Source organism: Pezoporus occidentalis, unplaced genomic scaffold (assembly GCF_034315485.1).
Source record: "Pezoporus occidentalis ecotype Australia unplaced genomic scaffold, CSIRO_AGI_Poc_V1 ctg1, whole genome shotgun sequence".
Classification (NCBI taxonomy): Eukaryota; Metazoa; Chordata; class Aves; order Psittaciformes; family Psittacidae; genus Pezoporus; species Pezoporus occidentalis.
In genome coordinates, this window is record NW_026912778.1 from 10,442,351 (window position 1) to 10,466,473 (window position 24,123).

A 24,123-nucleotide genomic window follows, 5' to 3' on the forward strand; every position below is an offset into this window, starting at 1 on the left:
GCAGAGAATAGCAAAACGTAATGTATTGTCAAATTATACATATATACACATACCATTATTTTTGCTATTTAACTTAAATAAGTGCTATTTAAGTTTTGTTTTGCTGAGCTTCCAAGCTTCTGCTAATGTAAAAGGTTCACTTCTTCCAAATGCTCCACTGTACCTGCACGTATGACCTGTTATCTACATGTTATCTTAAAATCTATGTATGCAAACAGATTTGAATCTTTTACGAACATGCAGTTAGAAGGACTGAATTCTGACAGTGCCTCAAGCCTTTTGAAACACTGTGGATCTTTAGGTTCACATAGTTTCATCCTGCCAGGAGAAACCTTTTGCTACCTGTTTGTGACATTTGTTTCTCCCCTGGATTTAATAATATAAACCTGGGTATAACAATATGAACGTTTATTTCTGAATAGGAGTATAACGATTAATGCATTAACATAATTGGTTTCTGATTCATCCCCTTTCTACATACATTTTAGACATAAATTTGCTTTTAGAGCCTTCCAGAGTCATATTATTATTATTTCAAAATTATCAGATGGTAATCAGTGTTTCTCAAGTGCCTAGGCTAGCAGTTTGAAAAGAAGCTTAAAGGTAGATCTTGATATGCTTAATACCTGTTGTAATGTCTGCCTGTGGCTGTAGAAATACAAAACCTTGAGCAATAAGAAAAGTCCTATTAATCTGCTTTGCTGAGAGGGGAGAGGCATGCCAGCATGCTCCCTATTTAAAACCATGCTGATGGCAGGAGGATGATCATGCAGTCATGCCAGGGCAACTCAGTGAAGCAATGCAGCCTGGCTGCTGAAGCAGAAGCTGCCTGTTTTGAGGGTCCAGGAAACAAAATACCTCATGCTGTCCCTAGTGCTCCCAGCAGGAAGGGGAGGTACAGGTGTTGCTCCTACAGAGGACAAAGGGGCCTTCTGCTTTCTGATGTCATAGACTGGTGGCTCCAAAAGGTCCCTTTCAAACACCCCCAGGGGAGGCAGTAGTATGTGTTCATTAATTTGAGTCATAAATTGCAATTTCATATGACAGGAAAATGTCCAGAAGATGATATGCTACAGCAAAGGGTTATGTCCATTTCTGTGCTCTTACCATAGCTCTTCCAGGCAGATGGGGAGAGTCACAGCAGCAGCAGGAGTGATAAACCTTTATCACTGCAACGATTTGTCAAGCTGTCACTGAAGGAAACATGACTGAGATTTTCCAGAAAGGGAGCAGGGATAGGGGCTGGGAACAGGAAGGGATGTCTAGGAATAGATGGGAAATGAAAAGTGTTCAGGAGACTTGTTATAATGTCAAAGGTGTCCTTAGCAGAAGAAACTCAAGATTACTGAATTTCTCTCAGCCCAGGGTTTTTTGAGTGATTTTTCTTGGGTTACAAATTTACCTTATAAAAACATAATTATCATAACTGCACAAAACAATTCCAGACTAACTAATAACCAGGCAGTCCAAATTACTTTGTAGCTAGTCACACATTGTGAAATAAGGTACCTAAGACATGAAGTCAGAGCAGTAATGCTCAACCAAGGTCTTTTTGTTATAACTACTAGCCCTTTTCTAAAAAATGTAGGAAATTGTGTGGCCTTTCTGGAGAAAGTTGATGGATTTTAAGATTGACAGATAGTATTAAAATTATAATAAAAGTTGTGATAAAAGAATCCCTTTTTTATTTTTAATGCTACATGAATTACATCAAAATGGACTCTGGTAAAATAAAGGTGGAGCAAATCCTTGTTTGGAAAACGTTAAAATGAAGTCAACTTCCTCAGAATAATTCTGGTGGCATCAGAGTTCGAAAGACAGGTCTACCTTAAGCCCACTATTTTGACTTTGTGTAGCTGGTCCATTCACAAATGGTCAATAATAGAACTAGAAATAATGAAGAAAAAGACACAGACATGCTAAGAAATACTTCTGAATTGTAGCAGAGGAGAAGGCACATTCAGTGTAATACATGATGCTGATAAAATAGCTCTTGGTCTGCAGTACATTGTAAAAAAAAAAAGGTATGATGGCACTGAACAGGCATTAGAGCTTTGGGATAAGTAAACAATATGGGTTTCAATAGGAAAAATACAAAATTGTGTATGTGGGAAACAGATAAAAAGATAAAGATAACACAAGTTATCTTTAAAGGACGGTGTCCCTAGTCCTGGGAATCCCTGTGACAGAAGAGCTTTGGTCACAGTAGCAATCATAGAATCATAGAATAGTTAGGGTTGGAAAGGACGTTAAGATCATCTAGTTCCAACACAACTGCCATGGGCAGGGACACCTCACACTAAACCATGCCACCTAAGGCTCTGTCCAACCCAGCCTTGAACACCGCAAGGGATGGAGCATTCACAACCTCCCTGGGCAACCCATTCCAGTGCCTCACCACCCTAATAGGAAAGAATTTCCTCCTTATATCCAATCTAAACTTCCCCTGTTTAAGTTATAACCCCTTACCCCTTTGTCCTGTCACTACACTCTCTAATGAAGAGTCCATCCCCAGCATCCCTATAGGCCCCCTTCAGATACTGGAAGGCTGCTATGAGGTCTCCACACAGCCTTCTCTTCTCCAGGCTGAACAGCCCCAACTTTCTCAGCTTGTCTTCGTACGGGAGGTGCTCCAGTCCCCTGATCATCCTCATGGTCCTCCTCTGGACTTGTTCTAACAGTTCCATGTCCTTTTTATGTTGAGGATGACAGAACTGTACACAATACTCCAGGTGAGGTCTCACAAGAGCAGAGTAGAGGGGTAGGATCACCTCCTTTGACCTGCTGGTCACGCTCCTTTTGATGCAGCCCAGGATACGGTTGGCTTTCTGGGCTGCAAGCACACACTGCCAGCTCATGTTCATTTTCTCATCAACCAACACCCCCAAGTCCTTCTCTGCAGGGCTGCTCTGAATCTCTTCTTTGCCCAATTTGTAGCCTGGGATTCCTCCAACTCAGGTGTAGGACCTTGCACTTGGCATGGTTAAACTTCATGAGGTTGGCATCAGCCCACCTCACAAGTGTGACAGGGTCCCTTTGGATGGCATTCCTTCCCTCCAGTGCCCAAACCACACAGCTTGGTGTCATCGGCAAACTTGCTGAGGGCGCACTCAATCCCACTGTCTGTGTCAGTGACAAAGATGTTGAACAAGACTGGTCCCAACACCGATCCCTGAGGGACACCACTCGTTACTGGTCTCCAGCTGGACATAGAGCCATTGACCACAACTGTTTGCTTGCAGCCATCCAGCCAGTTCTTTATCCACTGAGTGGTCCATCCATCAAATTGATGTCTCTCCAACTTAGAGACAAGGATGTCGTGTGGGACAGTGTCGAACGCTTTGCACAAGTCCAGATAGATGACATCAACTGCTCTACCCGTCCATCAGTTCCACAGCCCCATCATAGAAAGCCATCAAATTGGTCAGGCAGGATTTCCCCTTAGTGAAGCCATGCTGGCTGTCACCAAGCACCTTGTTGATTTTCATGTGCCTTAGCATGCCTTCCAGGAGAATCTGCTCCAAGATTTTGCCAGGCACACAGATGAGACTGACTGGTCTGTAATTCCCCGGGTCATCCATTTTCCCCTTCTTGAAAATGGGGCTTATATTTCCCTTTTTCCAGTCATCGGGAACTTCACCTGACTGCCATGATTTCTCAAATATGATGGCCAGTGGCTTCGCAACTTCATTCGCCAGCTTCTTCAGGACCCGCGGATGGATTTCATCAGGTTCCATAGACTTGTGCACGTTCAGATTTTTAAGATGGTCTCGAACCAGTTCCTCTCCTACAGTGGGCCTAGGGTCTTCATTCTCACAGTCTGCCTTACAAGACTTGGGTGGTGTGATCAGAGCATTTCCCAGTGAAGACTGAGGCAAAGAAGTCATTCAGAACCTCAGCCTTCTCCAAATCCTGTGTAGCCAGTTCTCCTGATAGCTTCCAGAGGGGGCCTACCTTGTCCCTAGTCTGTCTTTTATTTGCTGCATACCTATAGAATCCCTTCCTGTTATCTTTCACATCCCTAGCCAAGTTTAATTCTAACTGGGCCTTAGCTTTCCTAACCTGGTCCCTAGCTTCCTAGACAACATCCCTGTATTCTTCCCAGGCCGCCTGTCCTTGGTTCCACCTTTTATAAGCCTCTTTTTTACTTTGAAGTTTCCTCAGCAGCTCCTTATCGATCCAAGGAGGTCTCCTGGCCCTCCTGCTGCACTTCCTTCTAGTTGGGATGCAACACTCCTGAGCTTCCAGTAGGTGATCCTTGAATATCAACCAACAGTCTTGTGCCCCCCTGCCCTCTAGGGCTATATCCCATGGAACCTTCTGAAGCAGGTTCCTGAAGAGGCCAAAGTCTGCTCTTTTGAAGTCCAGGGCAGTGAGCTTGCTGCACGCTCTTCTCACTGGAACTCGACCATCTCATGATCACTGCAACCAAGGCTGCCCTGGAGCGTCACCTGTTGGTGAGCCCGAGGTCAAGCATAGCACCTCTCCTTGTCGGCTCCTCTATTACTTGCAGAAGGAAGTTGTCTTCTGCACAGTCGAGGAACCTCCTGGATTGCTTGTGCCGGGCCATAACGTCGCTCCAACAGATATCAGAGTGGCTGAAGTCCCCCATGAGAACAAGGGCCTGAGCGTGAGGCTGTTCCTATCTGTCTATAGAATGCTTCATCCACAGATTCCTCTTGATCAGGTGGTCTGTAACAGATCCCCACAATAATGTCTCCCATCGCTGTTCTCCCTTTAACCCTGACCCACAAACTCTCTGTCGACTGCTCACCTGTCCCCAGACAGAGTTCCATACTCTCCAGGCTATCCCTAACATAAAGGGCAACTCCCCCTCCCTGTCTGCCAGGCCTGTTTTTTCTAAAGAGCCTGTAACCTTCCATTCCAACACTCCAGTCACAGGAGCCACCTCACCATTTTTCTGTGATGCCTATTATGTCATACCCCCGTAGACAGAAGTCTCAGTGAGGTGCTGTGGCAGAAGGAGTTAATCTAATTTATGGCCCGTAACCTGTGGAAACTATAGCACAAGTGGCTAGACGCCACATGTCCCTGTATTTGGTATTAGTGTGACTGTTGCTGGGGAGTTAGTTCTATTTCTGATATTTCAAACTGAAGAAAGAGCTCCTTTAACTGGAGTGGAGTCACAGAAAAGAAATGCAAATGATTAAGGGACTGGAAAGTGAGCTTTATAGTGAAAACTTACCAAAGAGGAGACTAAGCAGTTATTTGTTCATATTCTAATATTTCTATTTTACTTTTGCAAAATAGAAATAGCAATTTCCACTGTTCAAGATGAGATTTAAACACATCTGATAAAACACGAGTGAAGAATAGAAATGTTTGTCTCTTTAGCTATGCTTAATTCTCATATGTATAGAGTACTAAAATTAAAATCCAATATTTGGAGAGGATGCAAAAATCACCTGCTTGACTTGCTGCAAATAAAGTCAACACTTAAATTCAGCTCTTTGGATTTCCTGCAATCATTTGAAGGCAACCCTAAAGATGATTTTTTTCTATTTGGTTTAGTATTCCATTATCCTTTCTTGCTTTAGCAATGTAGTTTTCTTCCTACCTGCTACATACTTGCTTTCCAGAAAGCCTGCTCCTGTGATTTGTCCCAGAACAATTTCCTTATACAGGTACACAGATCAAAAATATGAGTAAGCCTAAGCTACACATTGAGACAATCTCACATCTCAGAAATCATGTGTAACAATCCATGTCACAATCCATATCCCAGTGTTGGTCAGGAAAAGCAAGGCTTTGCAGAGGTTAAAGCCCTGTCATACTCTGGTATTGCGACTGTTTGCCCTATACTCAGCTGGATGGCATTTGGAAAAGGGGATCATGTTAATGATTTAAATCATTGCATTATCAGGACTTCACTCGGTGCTGCAAAAGTATCAACTGTCAGATAAAACAGCAGAGAAAACAAAGTTTGGATGTGCTCATTACTGGTTGTCTTTCATCCATCATTGTTTGGCTTTGGGTTTTTTTTGCTATTTCACAGTTTTCTGCAGGTCCATCAGTTCAGTATTTGACATAGTTTCAAAAAATATGACATCATAATTATTCTGTCATGATGATTTGGTATATTTGAACATATGAATCTTCTGTAAATAAAGTGGAGGGATAAGAAAAAGAATTTTAGCTCTGCAGTCTGCTTTAAGGCCTTCGATTTTACTTTGATTTGGAAATGTCATGGTTCACTGCAAGCTCACCAGAGTGAGTTTAATGGATTAGAATATGTTATTAAAATGAGATTGCTGGAGAAATATATTCCACAGATGTGGAATACTGAGAAGGGAGATTAAAAAAAATGACTGGTGAAAGGCCTCTGCTGCATTAAAAAGAGCACATACTAGTTTTCTTTCTTGCCTTACGGGATAAAGGGCAGGAGTAGGGTTGTGCATATATGTGCTTAGGGAAATTTTTTATGTTCTTTTTGAGAATTTTTTTCTGAAACATTCTTCAAGTTTTTACTTGATTCAGGAAAACTCATTTTCATAAGCAGCTCCTTACCATCTTCTCCACTGCCCTAACATACCTCTGTGCCTCCTCCTATTGAAACAAAACAAAAGCTTTGCTAGCTTGCTCGTGATCTATGAAACCCACCTACAACCTTACAAATATACATGTAATCAATCAGATCTTTGCTTTCTCTTAACACCATCTGGGCACTTGCAATTAATGATATTACATGTAACTTGAAAACAGCTCTTTCCCTGCAACTAGTATAGAAGGCACACTAACTCCAGGGTTGATGATGACTCTCAACCTCCAGCTGCTTGTTCCAGCTCTCACTGGATGGAGCGGATGATGTGGCTGTTGGTGTTGTTTTGAGGCCACTGAAGGACGTGCAGCATATTCCCCTCTGCTCAGAGCCCTTCCCAAGCACAACCCAGGTGTGGGCACCCCTGTTTTGACTTTGACTAGAGTGGGATGGTTCGAGCGGTAACTCCAGCCGCTGACTCCAACAGCAGATGTCACTGTCAGCAGTGCCGTCCTTTGCTGACTGTTCACAGCAACAGGCATGGAGTTGTCTAAGCCACTAAAGACTGTTCCAGGGTGTATGGGTATGGGGTGCACTGGAGAAGGGAGCAGCATGGTTGGTGTAGGACCAACAGCAGCACAGAAACACACCAGCTGCATGGCGTAAACCAGGTCCATTAGTGTTAGCACTGCTGCAGCTCCAGCCCTCGCAGATCAGAGCCAACAACTGCAGCTCAATAAGAGCATCAGAGAGAGCAGATGTAAAAAGAAAGGATGCGGGAAGGGGAAGGCCAGGAAAAGAGCAGGAGCCAGCACCATTCATTGAAAACGGTGACACTAGCTTTTCTGCCTCCAGCCCAGTCAGTGATGTATCAAAAATAACCATGAATCCTGGATGGAAACTGTAGAACAGCCAAGCCTTATTCTGCTACATTCTGAAGATACACTAACTTTGTTTCCTTGGGATGACAGGCCTGATTCTGAAATCTGGAAAAAAGCCCAAACCAATTGTTTCTGAGTTCCTGGAGCGCGAAGCAGGCTGCCACATTGGAGTACTATACTTTATTCACATTTGTTACATTCTGGAAAAAAGGTATCAATGCTTAAGTAATCAGAGAGTTTCTGAGCTGGTGTTTGGAAACACCATTTTAGCTCTTTATGTAAAAGAACACTTTTACTTCTTTTATTGCTGCCGGTGGCACACCGAGTTGTACAAACATGTATTAATGCTTCCATGGAAGAACCAAGGTCTTCTCTGAATGTTGTACTCTGTACCACTGGAGGCTGCAGAGACCACAGTTCTGAGATGGTTTATCACTAATTCTGATTGTCTAGCGAGACTAAAGGGAAAGCAGCGCTGATTCTTAGCACCTGACTGCTTGCTAGTGGGGCACCTCTGGACCTAGTGTTCAAGAAGCCAGTTTGCAGCACAGCAGTTTTCTTGTTTTGGTATGTTTGAATTATGTGGTGCATTTTTGTGCTCTTTAAATATGCAGAGAAATGAGCAAACAGGAATCTTGTAAAGTTTGACAAAGAGAAATGCAATGTCCTTCACCTGGGGAGAAATAACCTCATGCACCAGTACATGCTCCAGGCCAACTGGGAGTCCTGGGGGACAAAAATCTGACCAAGAGCCAGAAAAGTGCCCTTTTTTGAATCACTTTTTTTTAGTGAGAGTGACCAAGGACTGGAAAAGATTGCCCTGAGAGGTTGTGGAGTCTCCATCCTTGGTAATATTAAAAAATGTCTGGACATGATCCTGGGCAATCATCTCTAGGTGGCCCTGCTTAACCACAGGGGTTGAATAAGATGACCTCCAGAGGTCCCTTCCAACCTCAACCATCCTGTAATGCTGTGATTCCTCTGGTATAAGCACCAACTGTATATCCTTTGGCTTTACATTCACACCATTACAGAACAGCTGATCATCGGCAATGATTCTGACATTTCATTGTCTGAGGGTTATGTTTAACACTTAAATTTTGCAGACTTTGCCTAGTTTTGCATTATTTTCTTTGAATTATTGTTCAATGTCATCTGTTTATGCTGTTACAGGTTGTTTATTAGTGTATCCCAGTTATGAACAGAGAAGTACAGCTAACTACAATTTATACTTTTGTTGTGTTTCTCCACCAAGAAATTCAAAGGAGCAAGCTATTGAAATATTGTCATGTGCCTCATATGTGGACACAAGCATTTCATAACATATGCTTGACCATATGGAATTGATAACTTTTATACACATTTTACCTCGAAAGGAGACACTAAATAAAAGGAATTTTTTGGTATGAATTATAATCTTTTCCTTGTGATAAGAAAGCTTACCCCAAGTATTTCTGAGACCACATCTTGAAATAATAAAAGTGACAGAATGCAGTTCAACAGATTCAGCTCAGGAGCTGGAAACATCCTATGTTCTAAACCCTATCTTTTTTTCACATAGGTATTTTTTTACTCCATCAAGTCACTTAACACATCTTTTTTTTATGTCCACTGCAAAGTGGACATAATAATATCATCCTCCCAAAAGTGCAAACATTGTGTTTCTGGGTTTCAGATAACCAGACTAGAAAAAAAAAATGCCATAGGATGATTCATACAATTCAGTAACATCTCTAGCATTCTGGAAGTGTTAAATCTTGGTATGATGCATCAGCCCCATTTTTGCTATAAAGTTGCGTAAATTCAGATGTTATGCTTGCAGCATAGTTTTTAGCCTCGGTTAGCAATAAGACAAGACTGAGATTCCTTTGTGGTTGGTCAGGATAGATGTCAAAATACTTTGCATTCATGTGAAGAAACTGTACTTTTTGAGTGGAAGGAAGAAGTGAAAAGTGGGCAAAAGAGAAAAGCAGGCTATTTTAATACATTATAGTTTGGCAGGTTTGTACTTGTTTTGTGTTTCAAATAAGATTTTTCATTTGTTAGAAGGTTCTCTAAGCCTCTCCCATCAGGCAGAGATCTTTCTATTTTTTTGGGCATGCAGGTATTAAATACTCAGTCTCGGTCTACTTCATTTACTGCACTGTTTCTGAAAGTATGTGGATGATACAGAGAAGAATCATACTTCAGGATGTTATTGCCAAAATGCTTGTATTTCATTCCATTGCTCCCCTTGGATACAACACAGCAGGCATACATTAAATGCTCTCTTCTAACTGTGGTGGAAACACTTATTCCTTGCACCAGTAGAGAGGGACAGTTAAAACCATTATCTCTGTAAACCTGTGCACTTGCATAGCACTTAATGAAGAAAATTAATACTTACAGAAATTAATTGCTGTTCCCCACAGAGCAACTGTTATTGAGAAACTTCTCAATTCTTCCCTCCCTGGCAATGAGCAGAAGCCTTCTGTTGCTGGCTTACTTCTGTCTTACTCATGGCCAAAAGAGAAGCCTGTGCTCTTGGGAACCTTTTGGATGACCAGGCATGCTTTTGTGGTTCCCTAAAGCCATGAGACAGCAGTCAATAGATATCACAATTCCACAGATACAATGAAACGTGGGTAACTTAAATCTGTGTGTACAAGTACCAGAGATATATTAAAAACAATATAACAAGACTGCTTCTGTGGAAGATGTAACACCAAAAAAAACATACAATTTCAAGACTGCATCAAGAAATCCTGTGGGAATATGCCTCAGAGGCTAATTTGGACCTCATCAATACTACAGTTTTGGAACAACCAAAATTCTCCATCTTCTTTTTCCTTTTTCCATAGAAATATCAGCAGTATGAATCAGAGTTAACAGAACTGAATGCTAAGTTAGTTTAATGAGTGGTTTGGGGTGAGTCTGAGATTTTACCATGAAAGCATTACTCACATTTCCATAGTTATGTCTGAGGCAAAATTCTTACCACATCATTTCCATTCTACCTACCTTAAACTTTTAATCAGACTAACAATCAATTAAAATTGTTCTGTATACTTATTTTCAGATTTATAGGATTAGAATTATGTCTGCAAGGATCTGAAATGTGTAATTGCTCATTACTTTTTTCTGTACATGCCTAAAGGCAAAAATAAGGCCAAAATACTGAAAAAGAGATAGTACATATTCATTTGAAGCAGAACCTGATAAGGTCTTTTCCACTCATACTCTGTGAAGTCTTTGTAGGATATCCTATTTTAGCAGCAAACTGCCCAGTTGAATGCAAGTGGAAAGAGCAGGCTTTGGAGCAACAAGAAAAGCTGAATGAGCATAAACATTATCTGGCTTCATCACTTCTTTACAACTACATCATAAATTCAACCAGAAACAATATCATTGAAGATCTTTTAGTCTCAGATGTATACATGTATTAGAAGCGGACATCAGTAGCAGCAGCACTCCTCCTTTCGTCCCTCATGCATGTACACAGTTATTCTTTACAGAACTTTTAAAATCCTTTTTAAAACTAACAATCTCACCACATAAACGAGTCCTGGGTTTGGTGCCTTTCATTTGTTGGAAAGCATAGGTGTCAGATACAATTCAGGGTGATTAAATAAATAAATAAAATGCTGAAAATATTGTTTTTAGAGTTCTACAGTAGCTATATGTGAGGGAAGTCAGACTTGTGGCCAGTATTTGGTGGTTTAAGAGCTTAAAAAAAACCTCAATGTAACCAATATATGTTTTCAAACATTTTTGTCAGGTGTTTTTAGGAATTAATTCTGTCACCATACTTCATAACTCATTCTGCACTCAAATTCTGTTTGAAAGCAGTGGAGACTGAACTGTGTAGATTTTCAAGGAGACAGCTATGGCTCTTGATTCAGAGCCATTTGTAGATAGTACAAGTTAGAGCTGTAACAGCTGTAAATTTCTTCAGGGACACTACTCTAGTGGATCAAGTTAAGGGAATCTCTTGTTATGGAAGGACAGGGTACAAACATGCCTTTTTTGATCACAAATTTATTATGAAAGAAGATGAAAGCAGAGAGTATGAGGAGATGAACTAGGGTAAGTACAGACTCTTATGAGTATGGCTCTCATTATGCGACAGGGCACAACCATTTGCCTTTGCAGCCCCTTTTTCTGGATTCAGCCACTTCCACACTTGCATTCTGAATTTTTGCACAGACATTTTTTTTTTCTTCTAGCTGACAGCAGTAAGTAGAAGAGACATAAAATAGTCACAATTCTAATTCCCTTTAACTCAATTCTTTAACTATGTACTACTTACAACATGAACTTCTCCAGACTGGTTAAACATGCACATACAAAGCAAGAGAGGAACAATCAACTTCCTTTCATGGAGCATACCTTGTTATTTATCATACTTATTGATAAATACTTAAGTCATGCAACAGCTACATTGTTCCATGCTTTTGAATACTTCTTCATATGCACCCTTCTGTGTTTTGAATAAAGCATGCTTACATATTCTGAACTGTGCTGTCTTGTGCAATTAAGCCAAACAATCCGTGGTATGCTTTCAGCTGACAATGTCAGCACAACATTCTAGGCAGGTTACCAGTTGAGATGTGGGAGGTATACTTGAAAAACTACTTTTAGTTAGAATTTGTAGCATATTTTAAGCTAAAAAGAATCATCATGAACATCTATTCTGTTTTCCTATATTACACATATGAAAACATATTGAAGGATAACGGAAGAAACTATCTTCTACCAAATGTGCTCTTTTCCAAGTTGCAGAAGAGCAAAAAGCAATAGGATAATTGGATTCTCTTTTGTACAACAGCAGTCCTTCAAAAAGCTAAATATTCTCATATCCTCACTGGTGATATTAAAGGTCTGGCATTTATTTATGCAAATATTACCTACTTTTTGTCAGTCTGACTTCCACTATTGCCATTTCTAAGCAGTCCTAAACTGGCATTCCAGACTGTAGACCCCAACTATAAACACAAACACAGTGAAGTACTCAAACAATAGAAAATGGAGGGAGGGAGAGCCTAATGCTTACCATGCAACAGCTTATATTCAAGTATAAGCACATCTGTATATGCATGCACAAGCATATACATAGAAATTAGACAATTATACAATGATCTTAGTATACTTATTTTCAAAATTAAGAACTGCAATTTCCATTTATTTATGCAACTGAAAGCATTGATGCTTTCTGATGCGTTTTACCCTGGTAGAGGTGGTTATAGATCAGATCCACATCCCCATCCATGCAGATCTCATCTGACCAATAATCAAAGATGTGATTCTTTGGTGCCTTGGTGGTGACGCAGAACAGGAATTAGGTATCAGCTTCAGAGTAAGCATTGATATAAACGAGTTTTCAGTTTTGTCTTGGTATTACAGATTTTCTAATCTCATGCTTTCTTGTATGTGGATTATCTAGAGAATAGGAGTATAGGAGTGCAGCTGTATCACAGGCCTGCTTTTTTAGGATGAAAAAGGCTGTATTATTTATAAAAGCTCCTTGTTAATGCCAAAGAGAAGTAACTATATCCTCTACAGGTTTTTTTAACAATTTATATAACAAAATGTCTTACTGATAATGCAAACTGAGCTAAAAAAGGGAAAAGGAAATCCAGTTTATCCTGCCCCACAACTGCCACATGTACTTTTGCACTGTAAGATGTCACCTATAAACCAGTTTATAAAACTCAGAAGACTATTTAAAAGGACAAAAATGTAAATGCACAGTGAAAGTGCTTTTTTTACACAGATGGAAAGTAAGATTGGACTTTATAAACCAACCACCTCACTGAAACTTAATATTCTCAGTGAAAATAAACGAGTCTGTCACTTTACTAGGCAATGACTCTGTTGCTTTCCCTAAGCAGCTGAACTCTTACAGATACCCAGAAGTTAGGAGAATTCAGTTTTTTGTCCACTGTTAACTACTAGAGCCTTACTTCATGAATGTAGCTTCACTGCACACTCCCTGAAAACAACAGATGTGAAAATAAAATTTTCAACATAGTCTGGAGCTCAACATACAGGTATTTTGGGGAGGCATATGAGCTATTTGTAGAGACAATGTTACAGAATAAGTAAAGTGACAAAAATAATAAAGATCTTAGCTCTACCAGACTGTGAAAATAACTGAATTAAAATCATATCTTGCTGGCAATTTTTTCTATTTAGGAGCAGATCCAACAGAGGGACTTAGACACCTGTAAATTACTCACTACAATGCCTGTCAAATATGGGCAATACAAAAACTTGCTGTGCATTAAACAAGTCTAGTAATAAGGGTAAATTGTCTAAGATGAGTAACTCTGAGCTGAATGCTAAAGACAGCTAGAATGGAGTAGATAAACAGATTAAAATAAATAAATAAAGAAAAATAACAGCTCTGGGTCCCAGGCTTCCTCTCCCAGGAAGATTTTGTTACTTTAAACCAGTAACTTTAAGTGAAAAGAAATAAATAGGGACTAAAATTTGGGTTACCTCAGATTCCTAGGCACTAAACCAAAGTCATATTCCCTCATAGGTGCTCTACTTCTGGTGCCAAATCTTGGAAATCAGATACACATGCAAATTAATAGAACTCATTAAATTACCTTCCATCAGCTAAACCATGGTAACCAACCTGGAGTAGCTTCTCTTGTAGCAAAGATGAGATAAAAGCCCAGTAATTCACTCCTCGTTCCTGTATCTCATGCGACTTAGCTACCTGCTTTTTAGGCCAGAACAGTTCAGGCCACAAATGATGTATGCACGTTCACCGCTGGTGCGTCTGTTAAAAAGTAAATAATTAAATAAAATCTGTAAGTTTACTTGCTACCAGAGTTAAAAAAAAAAAAAAAAAGTCTTTTTATATAAATTTTGAATTCTGGTATTTCAAATGTCAGGGTCCTTTTAGGTACTTTCCAGCCTTACTGGAGCGTAGCGACAGTTGATGAGGATGTGAAGCGAGGTGACTGGGACCTGAAGGGAAGGGAAAGGACTCTCGATACGTCCTCGACTGAAGGCAGGCAGGCAGTGGCAAATTGCCTTTTTCCAGGGCACCTTCCCCGCGCCCAAGCCGCCTGCACCACCTGATGCGGATCCAGCAGCAGGTCCGCAGACAAAGGGCGGGCCGGGGGGCCGGCCAGCAGCTCTCACCCCGGGTCGCTCCTTCCTTCACCCCAGCCCTTCCGCGCCGCTTTCCCAGCAGGCTGCTTAAGCTGAGGGCGCGGGCCGTCGGAGGCTGCCCCCTCAGGTGTTCGCCTCCTATCCCCAAGCCGCATCAGCTCCTGCGCGCCACGGGCACAGCTTGTTTGGAAGCAGAAGGGCACCCTCTGCCACCTCTCCCCCCTTCCCCTGCCCATTGTCCTCCGGTCTCCCCTGCGCGCTCTCCCGCGGGACGCTTTTCGGCCCGAAGCCACGACTGGGGCCTGTCCAGCGCGGCGGCGGGCAGCGCCGGCAGGGTTAACCCTGAGGAATGCGGCGGGAGGAATGTGCATGCAGATGAGATGGATGCTAATCTCATGCTAATGAGCGGCGGCCGCAGCCGCCTGGGGCTCAGCCGGGCTCCCAGCGCCCAGACGGCAGCTGTGCTCCGCCGGCAACCCTGACCCGGGCTGCCTCGGAGCGGGCAAGGCGGCAGCCCCGGCATGGTGGACTGAGACCCGGCCGCGGAGGAGGGCTTTCCTGGGCTTCCGCGCGCGGGCCGCTGCGTGCCCCGCAGACTCCCGGCCCCTTCCCCGTCCACCCGGCTCGGGTGGGGGCTTTTCCCGCTTCCCGTCTTTCTTTCTGTCCCTATGGAGCAGCTAGCCCCGCCGCCCGACCATGCCTAGGAAAGCTGGGAATGGGCAGCTCCCCTTACCCGATGGCTGGGAGGAGGCGAGGGATTACGACGGCAAAGTCTTCTACATCGACCACAACACTAAGCAGACCAGCTGGATCGACCCCCGGGACAGGTGGGTCCGCGGGCAGGGACGTGGTGAGGCCCGGAACGGGCTCAGCGCAGCGCTGCCAGGGCCCTCCCCGTTGAGGCAGCTCTGCCGCGGCGGGACTGGCTGGGGAGTGTGGGGTTCGCCGGAGGGTTCCCCTGTCGGGACGGGGGGCGAGCAGAAGTCCCTGCGTGCAGCCGTGGCCCTCTTCCCGTCGGCATCGGTACAGCCTGTTGTTAAGACCGCTGTGTAAGTTGTGGGGGGGACGGACACCCGTAGAGCTCTTGCCGGAGGCGACGGGGGTCGCTGGGTTTGTGGTGCTCCCGACAGGTACTGAAGTTTGCTAGTCCATCCCAAACCCGAGGCACTGGCTCTTCGCCATCCCTCTCCCCCGGGCGTCGAGGAGCGGGGCCGCCTCCCTCCTGGCCGGCGGAGCATCCCGGACGCCTGTCCCTCCTCGATGCCCCCCCCCCCCCCCGCCACGGGGCCCGCCTGCCCTGTGGCCGTCCTGTCCCGGCCGTCCGGAGAGGTGTGTGCTGCTGGCGGAGAAGGAGCTAGTGCTGCGGGAGGCCTCGTGTGCTCGCTAGGCCTCAGCAAGCCCAAACCCTCTCATCCCCCCGCCAGCCGCAGCCTGGGGTGTTTGCTGCCCTTTGCAGGTCTGAGCGCTGTAAATCGGCAAATCTCCTTTGAAAAGTGCGTCGGTGAGCGAGGTGTGGTACCGGCTCAAAGGCTGCTCGCCCAGGAGTCACCACGGCAGGTCTTACAGCTGAGCAGTGATCCTGGCTGTTAGGGTAGGCTGTTTTAAAAGCTGGATGATAGATGCCAAGCATACCTACCGTAAAACGTCTGTTTTGCCCAAAGTGGTCCTGAAGAGTAATTACACCCCAAAAATTTGTGTGTGTTATGAAATGCAACGTTGCTATTCAAAACAGTGTGGTCTAACTTTCAAAAACTTTTATAGGCATTATAAATTTATGGAACAAGCTGCACTGAATTATAAATGAAGGCCTTGGTTTATATTTCTCTGGTGAAATTAGAAAAGGTAGCTGCAATGAAGCTTGCTGGCTGTAAGTTAGAAGGAAGGTTTTGACAACTATCATACGCTGTGTTGGGCCTACTTCTGTCCTAGTTGCTTTAACAGCAAATTCCAGTAATGGCAAACTTAATACGTAAATTCTTTCATACTAGAAAACATGTTAAACAACTTATAAATATTAATGAGGTGATAAAGTGTACAGGACACTTATTTATTACACCTGGCTTTCTCAGGTGATTGAGTTTTGTTGGGTTTTTTAAACTAAACAATACTTTCTGTTTACTGTCTCTAGATGTAGCAGATTTGAAGTTTTGTTTAGTTTTAGACTTTTAATGTTTTTGCAAAGCAGAATACAAGATGGTATAATATTCATTATAATATCACCTCAAAATTTCACTAATTTAAAATCTTGTTTCTATGCATTTTATAGTCTTCAAAAAGTTCAACACTATGCACATTTTGTGGTAAAATTTGAGTTTTCACTAATTAACAGAATAGACAGCTGAGTAACACTTGCATGTTTGCTATCCTATAGGATAAATATTGTTTCATTAATATCTTGATTAAAGGTGAAAGAGAAATCAAGCCCCCAGACTTTAAATAATGTGTAAGAGAACTAAGGAAGTAAAGACCTTTTTCAGAAAGAGTCGTGTTTGAAATAATTGTTAACCTGTGTCAGTCATGCAAGACAAACAGAGGGATTTTGCCCTAGGTGCCTAGGAGAATCCATGCTTTAGTGTACATAGCTTGACTGTGAAGCTGAGTTACCTGCACAGAAGAGAGGCTGACAGGCCCGTTTTATGTGTAGCTTACAGTATTTGTATTTACAATATCCATATTTACAGTATATTTATATCGGTGACCTGGTTTGGAAAAGTGAGTAAGAAATACATGAAAGTCCTGGGATGACTTTGCTCTAGATTCCATTGTATCTTGTAGGAATTTAGAGAATGTATGTTCAGAAACCATATAGTATGCAGTTAGGGCTTGCTGTCAGAAAAACTGAAAAGTGATTTTCCAAGTTTGTCAATACAATAAAATCTGGGTTCATGATGTTTTTAAAACTTACTTAAATCATCAAAGTGAACATAATGGATTCTACAGAAATACTGAAAGCACATTCTTTTGTTGGATAATAATTTCAGGACTTTTTTTTTTTTTCAACTATTTTAATTGACAAATGTCATAATTTTTTCCTAATGTACTTGTGAAATATTAGAGTACATGGGCTTATAAAATCTGTCATTGGTAAAGCAAGTATAGAATAGGTAAGTTTGTATGGGCAGTATTCCTTACGCTGTTGTTACACTGCAAACCCTAGCTGATTACGTACAAATACTGAAGACTAGTGCTGTGAGAAACAGCCATATGTCTGTGGGTTGCCAGCAGTATTTAAGCACAATTAGGAACTTATTTGTTACTGGTTTAAAATATTAATGTCTAGAAATAAGCTAACAGTTGAAAATGACAAATTTCAAAGCTTCTTGGAAAAGTCTATGCTGTTTTTGTTTTGTTTGGTTGTTTTTTTAACTATAGTGATGCTTTTTCTCTTTTTAGTTTTCTCATAGTACATGTATTTGTTACTGCTTATCTGGTGAAGGTCTGTAATATAATGATAGCCTTGGGTACAGCTGTGAAAAAAACCTCACATCAGCTTCAAGCCTGGGGCTCAGTTTTCAGATTTGCCCACTTCATTTATCTGAGTAATCCTATTGACAGTAGAGAATCTCACAGTTGTAAGGGCAAGAGTGACGTGTGGCTTGTTGTGGTTTAGGAGTGTTGTGGAACCACAGGGGTTTTTAATGTTTTGCACTATTCAATAATGATTTTTCTCTCCAAACACTCAGGGTACTGTGTTGATTTGTTTTGAAGACTGGTGGCACAAAAGAGAGGGTGCTTTTTAAGATGCCAAGTGTGAGAAAGAGAAACATAAAGGCAAGATATGTGGGGGTGGTTGTAACATCTTCACTTGCTATATATAGGTGTTATTTCTTTGTTTATGACTCCTCCAAGATATGGCAAACTGAGAACTTGCTGATCTTGACAGTACTTCTGAAACTGATTTATTGTAAGAAGAGTAATAGCCCAAAATATAAATTATATTCTGCTACTGCTTAACAAAGTTATAGAGACACTGAAGAGGATGAGCCAGATGAAAAGGTGAGAAAGGGTTAGGGGAATTCATACTTCTTTGAAGTCCCCTTGGAACTCTCTCAAGTTCCTGTGATACTGAGTTACAGTAGGGTGTTGATGTGTTTTGGGTTTTCTTCTTGATAGACATTTAAGAGGGCTTGGGGTAGAGGCAGAAATGTGAAAAGGAAGGCTGAGTTTGGTTTGGTTTGGTTTTTTTCTTTTTCAGTTACTCAACACATAAGTAGGCCTCTGTTCATTTTATTTCTTGGTGTGGAGCACCAAGGAGAAATGGAATAGGAGATGGAAATGTCAGTATCCTCATATCTTCAGCAGTTGGATGACATTTAGGCTTTGTCACCAGGAATGCAGGACTTCTCATATCTTGCTTTCTAAATAGTAAATTGTCCATGCTCCACTGTTAATCACCACTGACTCAAACCAGGTATCTTTTGTTTCTATAGCTTGCCTAAAATGAGTTCCACATCTCAAATTCTGAAGCTGCAAGTGATCTTTATTTAATGTTTCTTGGCACTCCTGTAGGAGTGGTAAGGAGTGAGCTGCTATGAAAACAAAACTATCCTTCTGCCCCTTTTCACTTCTCATGAGGGGAAAAATATGTTCAAAATATATCTGTACATTTGAAATAGTTCGTAGTGTACTTTTACTAGAATGTTTCTAGAGTACTTGCTAACAATATAACTGAGAAGGTGCTTGAGAAACATCAGATGTGCAGAAACTAGAGAGCTTCACAAGTTAAGAGGTTGTGAGAGTCTTTGTGGCAGTGTGGAGAGGGAATGCAGTTTCCTTTGCTGTTTTCATTTGTTGGGAGAAGTGAAAATACTACAATTTTTATCTCGGAATTATGTAGCTTATGCAAGATTTCTCTGAATTAGAATGTTTGTTAGGTTTCAGCAATTAAACCTTGCATTGTACTTTTCCCTTAGAAAAGAAGGGCACTTTGTTCTTTCCATTTTTGCTGGAACTTGCTTTCTCTTGTCCTGTGAACAGCAGAGGCTGTGAGGAGGGAAGATAACTGAGGTTGAAGTTACTTGAGCAGGGGGACTTTCATCATGCCTCTTTCCTGGGCATTACACTAGCTCAGGGGTGCATGGTAGAACCTCCAGTCACAGTGGAGACTCGAACAAACAGGAGGCACATAAGATACTGTTCTGGTAAACGTTAAAGGTAGTAAATAAGAGGCAAGCAGAAAAGGAAATAGCATGATGGGAGGTCATCAGAGACTGGAAAACACATTTGGATCTCTTTCTTTTTTCTTTTTTCTTTTTTTTTTTCATGAAAGTAAGCTGTGTTGTGATAGATGAGTACTATAACTTTTACTATCTGAAGTGTCTGGTGTCTGAGGCAAGTACAGTTTTGTGTGAAAGTGGTGATTGCAGCTAAAATAGGAAAAAATTCTGAAATGTTTAAACTTCTGCTGGGTGGAGGGAATGAAGCAAGACACAGGAGTATGGTTAGTCTGTCCTTTGAAGAAGAATGATGATAAATTGACATGTTAGGCCTTATATTTTGAAAAGGATGGTTCTTAATTTTGTTTTAAGTGCAAATCTTACCATAGCCGATTTAAGGTACAACTAGAGCAACTACCTGATAAATCCCTTCTTTAGGCTGCTGCTTGCTAAGAATTAATTTAATGGTAAACCATCACTGAAAGTTTCCTTTTCTCATACCTCTGCTGTTGTCCCTTGCATCTCCGTTGTTTGCTGGTAGCTGAGGAGGGAGTGGGGCTTTTATATTTTTGGTGGCTTGAATCTGCTAACTGATTGCCTCAACATACCTTGTGAAATTCTAACCCTAATAAGGAATAGTCACCTAACTATTTTGGAAAGTCAGAGGAGGATCACTTGATGCCACTCCAAGGTGTGTAACTTGAAATAATCCTGTAGGGAGATAGGACAATGATTTCCCCTCCCCCACTCCCTCCAAATATCTTTTCCTGCCTTATTTCATCCTGTGGTATCATTTCCTATTTCTTATCCGAATTCCACATAATTTGTTCCCGTCTCCTTGTCTGCTCAGGAATGTGCATATTCCCTGTGAAACTGTCTGGTATCTCATTCTGGCTTCAGTGACAGGTTGGGAACTGCTTTTACTTAATTGATGTATATTTATTCAAAATAAAACCCGTGATGCAAGTACTGAACTTGCAATGAGAAACTAGCTGTGTCTGAACTTCTGACACCATTTGTTTATCCAGTGTAAAGTAGAATTCTAATATTACAGTGCTAATATAGCTGTGATAGCATCAGACAGTGTTAAAATACATAGTGATCGTGTAAAATAGATTGATGTTAAAATACATAGTGACGGGATTTTTAACCAGTCTGTCATTGGCTTAGGGCTATGTGTTGTTGATTTTAGCATTAGTGAAAATGGCTATGATAACTGAGATAACACTTTATTTTTCTGGGAGTGATAGGACTGCACTGTGTCTTTCATCTCAGACCATGTGAAGTTAAGTCAGGAAATGCTAGAAAGTATTTGCTTATGTGTGCAAAGTATGTACAACTGGTTAAAGCCAAGGACTGTGACATGGTATATAAAGTGGAGCTAGTGATCTAGACTGTAATTTATTCAGGCCTATGTCTGTAGTACTTGTCTACTGGAGCTTCTTTGGCTAAAACCTATCTTGACTTACAAGGTAGTATTATTGTAGTTGTCATGCATAACATAAGCCTTCATAAGAAGGTTTACACATGAAAGAAAATAGACCTTTTCTCAAATGAATGAAGCTAAGCTGTTTGCTAGAAATGTTGTCCTACCATAGTATGGTTAAATGAAGGAATACTTCAGAACTATCGTATATTTTCAGAGAAGGGAACTTTCTTTACTTTGAAGCAATGGCTATGAGCAAAGTTATAATTTTTACAGGTAAGGGTCAATGTATAGATCAAATAGGACAAGTTATTTATAACTTCGGAGATCTGTACAGATTACATTAGTAATTCTTCTTTTTCTCCAGTTAAATAACTGTGTTCATCTCTTATAATGTTGTGCTTTGAATGTTATTAGTGTTATTAGAATAAGAGAATTTCTTTACTTCCACTTACTAATATTTGTAACATCTAGAGACAAGTTGAATTTGTGAAATAGGTTTCGGTTTGGTTTTCTTGCTGCTTTTTAATTTGTAGCCTAGAAAAATATTACAGGTATTTGAGAGTTCACATTTTTATATCACACAGATGACTATAAACTAGAAGAATACTCATGGAAGTTAGTGGAAAAGATTGAAAATGGATAAATATACAGTAATATTTCCATGGTGACACCTTTTCAGAAAGGCACAAATAGAAACAATGCCAAGATTCCACAACTGTTATTCTGGGTAGTGTGAATTCAGCACCTACAGCAACCTGCAAGAAAGTGGAAAAGTTTTGCAGAGGGGTAACACAGCTACTGGGTCTTGACTGTCATGGTTCTGTTTACCTGTGCCTCTCTGCCACCAAATAGTAAACTGAACCCAGGAGGTGATTTGGCTAAGTTGTTTTTAGGGTTGTTCTCCATCAGAATCCGCTTGTCTCACTGAGTGGATGCTAGTGCTGGTGTGAGGCAGGAGGCAAGTCCAGAGGTGGGAGCAAAAGGGAGAGTGATGGTGTAGAAATCAAGATGCAGCTCAATCCTAGCTACCGTGGAACGGGCATGCTAGGTGTTCATTCTTTTGTTGGCTTTCTCCATTATTTTCTTGCGTGTGTCTTTTTGTTCACCTTTGCATTGCAGTGAACCAGCGGTACAGCTGTTGCAGCCATCTTGATGCTAAACATGTTTTCTGTCAGCAGGAAACCTTTATGGTGTTACAGACTTTTTACTACTTTTAAAATGTTTGTTACTGTGAAGCTCTTGTTCCAGAGAAATTTTATCATTGCACAGTTGCAGAATTAGATCCTGTTTTCCGGTAATGTGCTGCTGTTGACAATATGCTTATGAGTAGCTAATTTCTGCCATCTATGAAAGTAGATCAGAAATTCCTTGACTTTGGTGCAGCTTTTTTCCTTAACTATTTCTAAAACACAGTTTAGACTCTGCTGCAAAGTGTCTCACCAGAATGATAGCATAATTCAATACTTTGAGTATTTTATTGTGTGAAGCAAGCTGGAACCATTTGTCTTCATGTATTTGAGAGAGTCATCTGTATGGACAAACAGACTTGTCCTTCATTTGAAAGAAGCTGTTAGTGGCTGAAAGAAGGAGTGATACAGTAGTTATGTTTTCCCTTTTGTGTTGATTTAGTATTTAGTAGAGTTTTGCTTTGTGTATGTAAGGTTTGGGTCTTTTTAAGTAGCACATTTTGAGTGTTGCTGAATACTACTGCTCTTCACAGCGACTTTATTTGCAAAACCGTTAGTGATGGTGAAGTTCCTGCACTATTAAGTCAGTCTCTGGCCCTCATTTTTAAAAGGTTAATGAAACTGCTTCTCGGGGGAGAGATTGCTCACTTTCCCCTTCACTCCCCCCCCCCCCCCTTGTTTGTACTTCTATTTAAGGCTAATTTGTTTTGTTTAGGGGTTTGTTGTTTGTTTGTTTTTATTTTTTTGTTCGTTAGGACTTCTGGTCTACAGACTGTCAGTGTATGAATATATTCTGTCAACTGAAACAATCATTTGTGTCTCATAGAACAAGATTAGATGCTATCCTTTGAACTTGGATACTGTTAGTACTTGAAGAAAGGCAACTTTATCTCATCAACCCTGATACATACTGTGTTTGAAGTACTTGTTTGTTTGGGTATGTAAAGATGTATTGTTTTAGGACAGCAAATTCAAATTTCTGCATACTCTTGCTTTGTGCTATACAATACTGTATGTTGAACCAGCTTTGGTATGTTTATACTTTTTCTCAGTTCATTAACTCAAACTTCGATCTTTATTTGAAAAACAAAAAGGACAACCATACTGGGATGCCTTCCATAATATCCTGTTTATTCTGACAGTCAGGCTTTAAGTGTCTAGAAATACCAAACTTTTTTTACTTTTAGAGGAAAAGATCTAGAAGAGTCTGTATTTTAACTAAATTGTGCTAGCACACTATTGGCAGCTTTCTTGTGTTGTTAATGAAGGAACAGTACTTTACAAGCCTGTTGTTTCTTTTTAAAGTACATTTAAGTGCTAAACTGGAGTCTTGTCCAGATAAACATATCTTACTGCCTACAGATCTGACCTGTGAAGAATTCTTACTGTGATTCAATGCCTGCCCCGTTGCTCTTAAGAGCTTACTTCCCCTATAGAGCTGGGAATGTCTGACAAAGGTGCGGGTATTTTTATCATGAGGCAGATGAATTTTTGATATTCTGCAGATTGTGTATGAGCACATCGTGCCATATGGCAGTAAGTATGCCCAACGCGTGATCTTAGTGTGGCATATGTCTTAGTAACATCTTGTCAAGTAACAGGATTTGACCAAAGCACAGGTGTCCTCTGTCATATAGCTGCATGGCAGCATTTTTATTGGGATCATACTGTGGAGAAACAGTTCTGATTGCTTCTGCTTGTCAATCTCTGGGACACTTCTGGTCATTGGTGTGATTTGCTACCTGTTTTTTTTAATACTTCCAGAAGAGAAGGTATAGCCCCCTTCAACTGAAAAAGTGGGCATTTTAACCTTGCTCATTGTCTGTGATGGACTGCAGAAAATTGTCAGGGAAAGGCATTTATT

The 24,123-nt window shown here is 41.1% G+C and overlaps 2 protein-coding genes across 4 annotated transcripts in view; one reads left to right on the plus strand and one right to left on the minus strand.

The window, feature by feature from the left end:
- Positions 1 to 15,309, minus strand: part of DCTD (dCMP deaminase) — a 61,532-nt gene extending 46,223 nt beyond the window's left edge. Inside the window, exons 1-2 of one of the 2 annotated variants that reach the window (XM_062630481.1) lie at positions 15,221 to 15,309; positions 14,003 to 14,149 (exon numbers count right to left, since the gene is read on the minus strand). The gene's annotated coding sequence lies outside the window, so the exon portion shown is untranslated. Of the gene's footprint in view, positions 1 to 13,973; positions 14,150 to 15,220 lie in introns of both variants that reach the window. The other variant, XM_062630645.1, reaches the window with a different exon arrangement.
- WWC2 (WW and C2 domain containing 2) overlaps positions 14,915 to 24,123 on the plus strand; it is a 101,562-nt gene continuing 92,353 nt past the window's right edge. The window contains exon 1 of one of the 2 annotated variants that reach the window (XM_062628336.1): positions 14,915 to 15,314. In XM_062628336.1, the coding sequence (XP_062484320.1) occupies positions 15,184 to 15,314 (131 nt within the window). In that variant the 5' untranslated portion in view covers positions 14,915 to 15,183. The remainder of the gene's footprint in view (positions 15,315 to 24,123) is intronic. The other variant, XM_062628248.1, reaches the window with a different exon arrangement.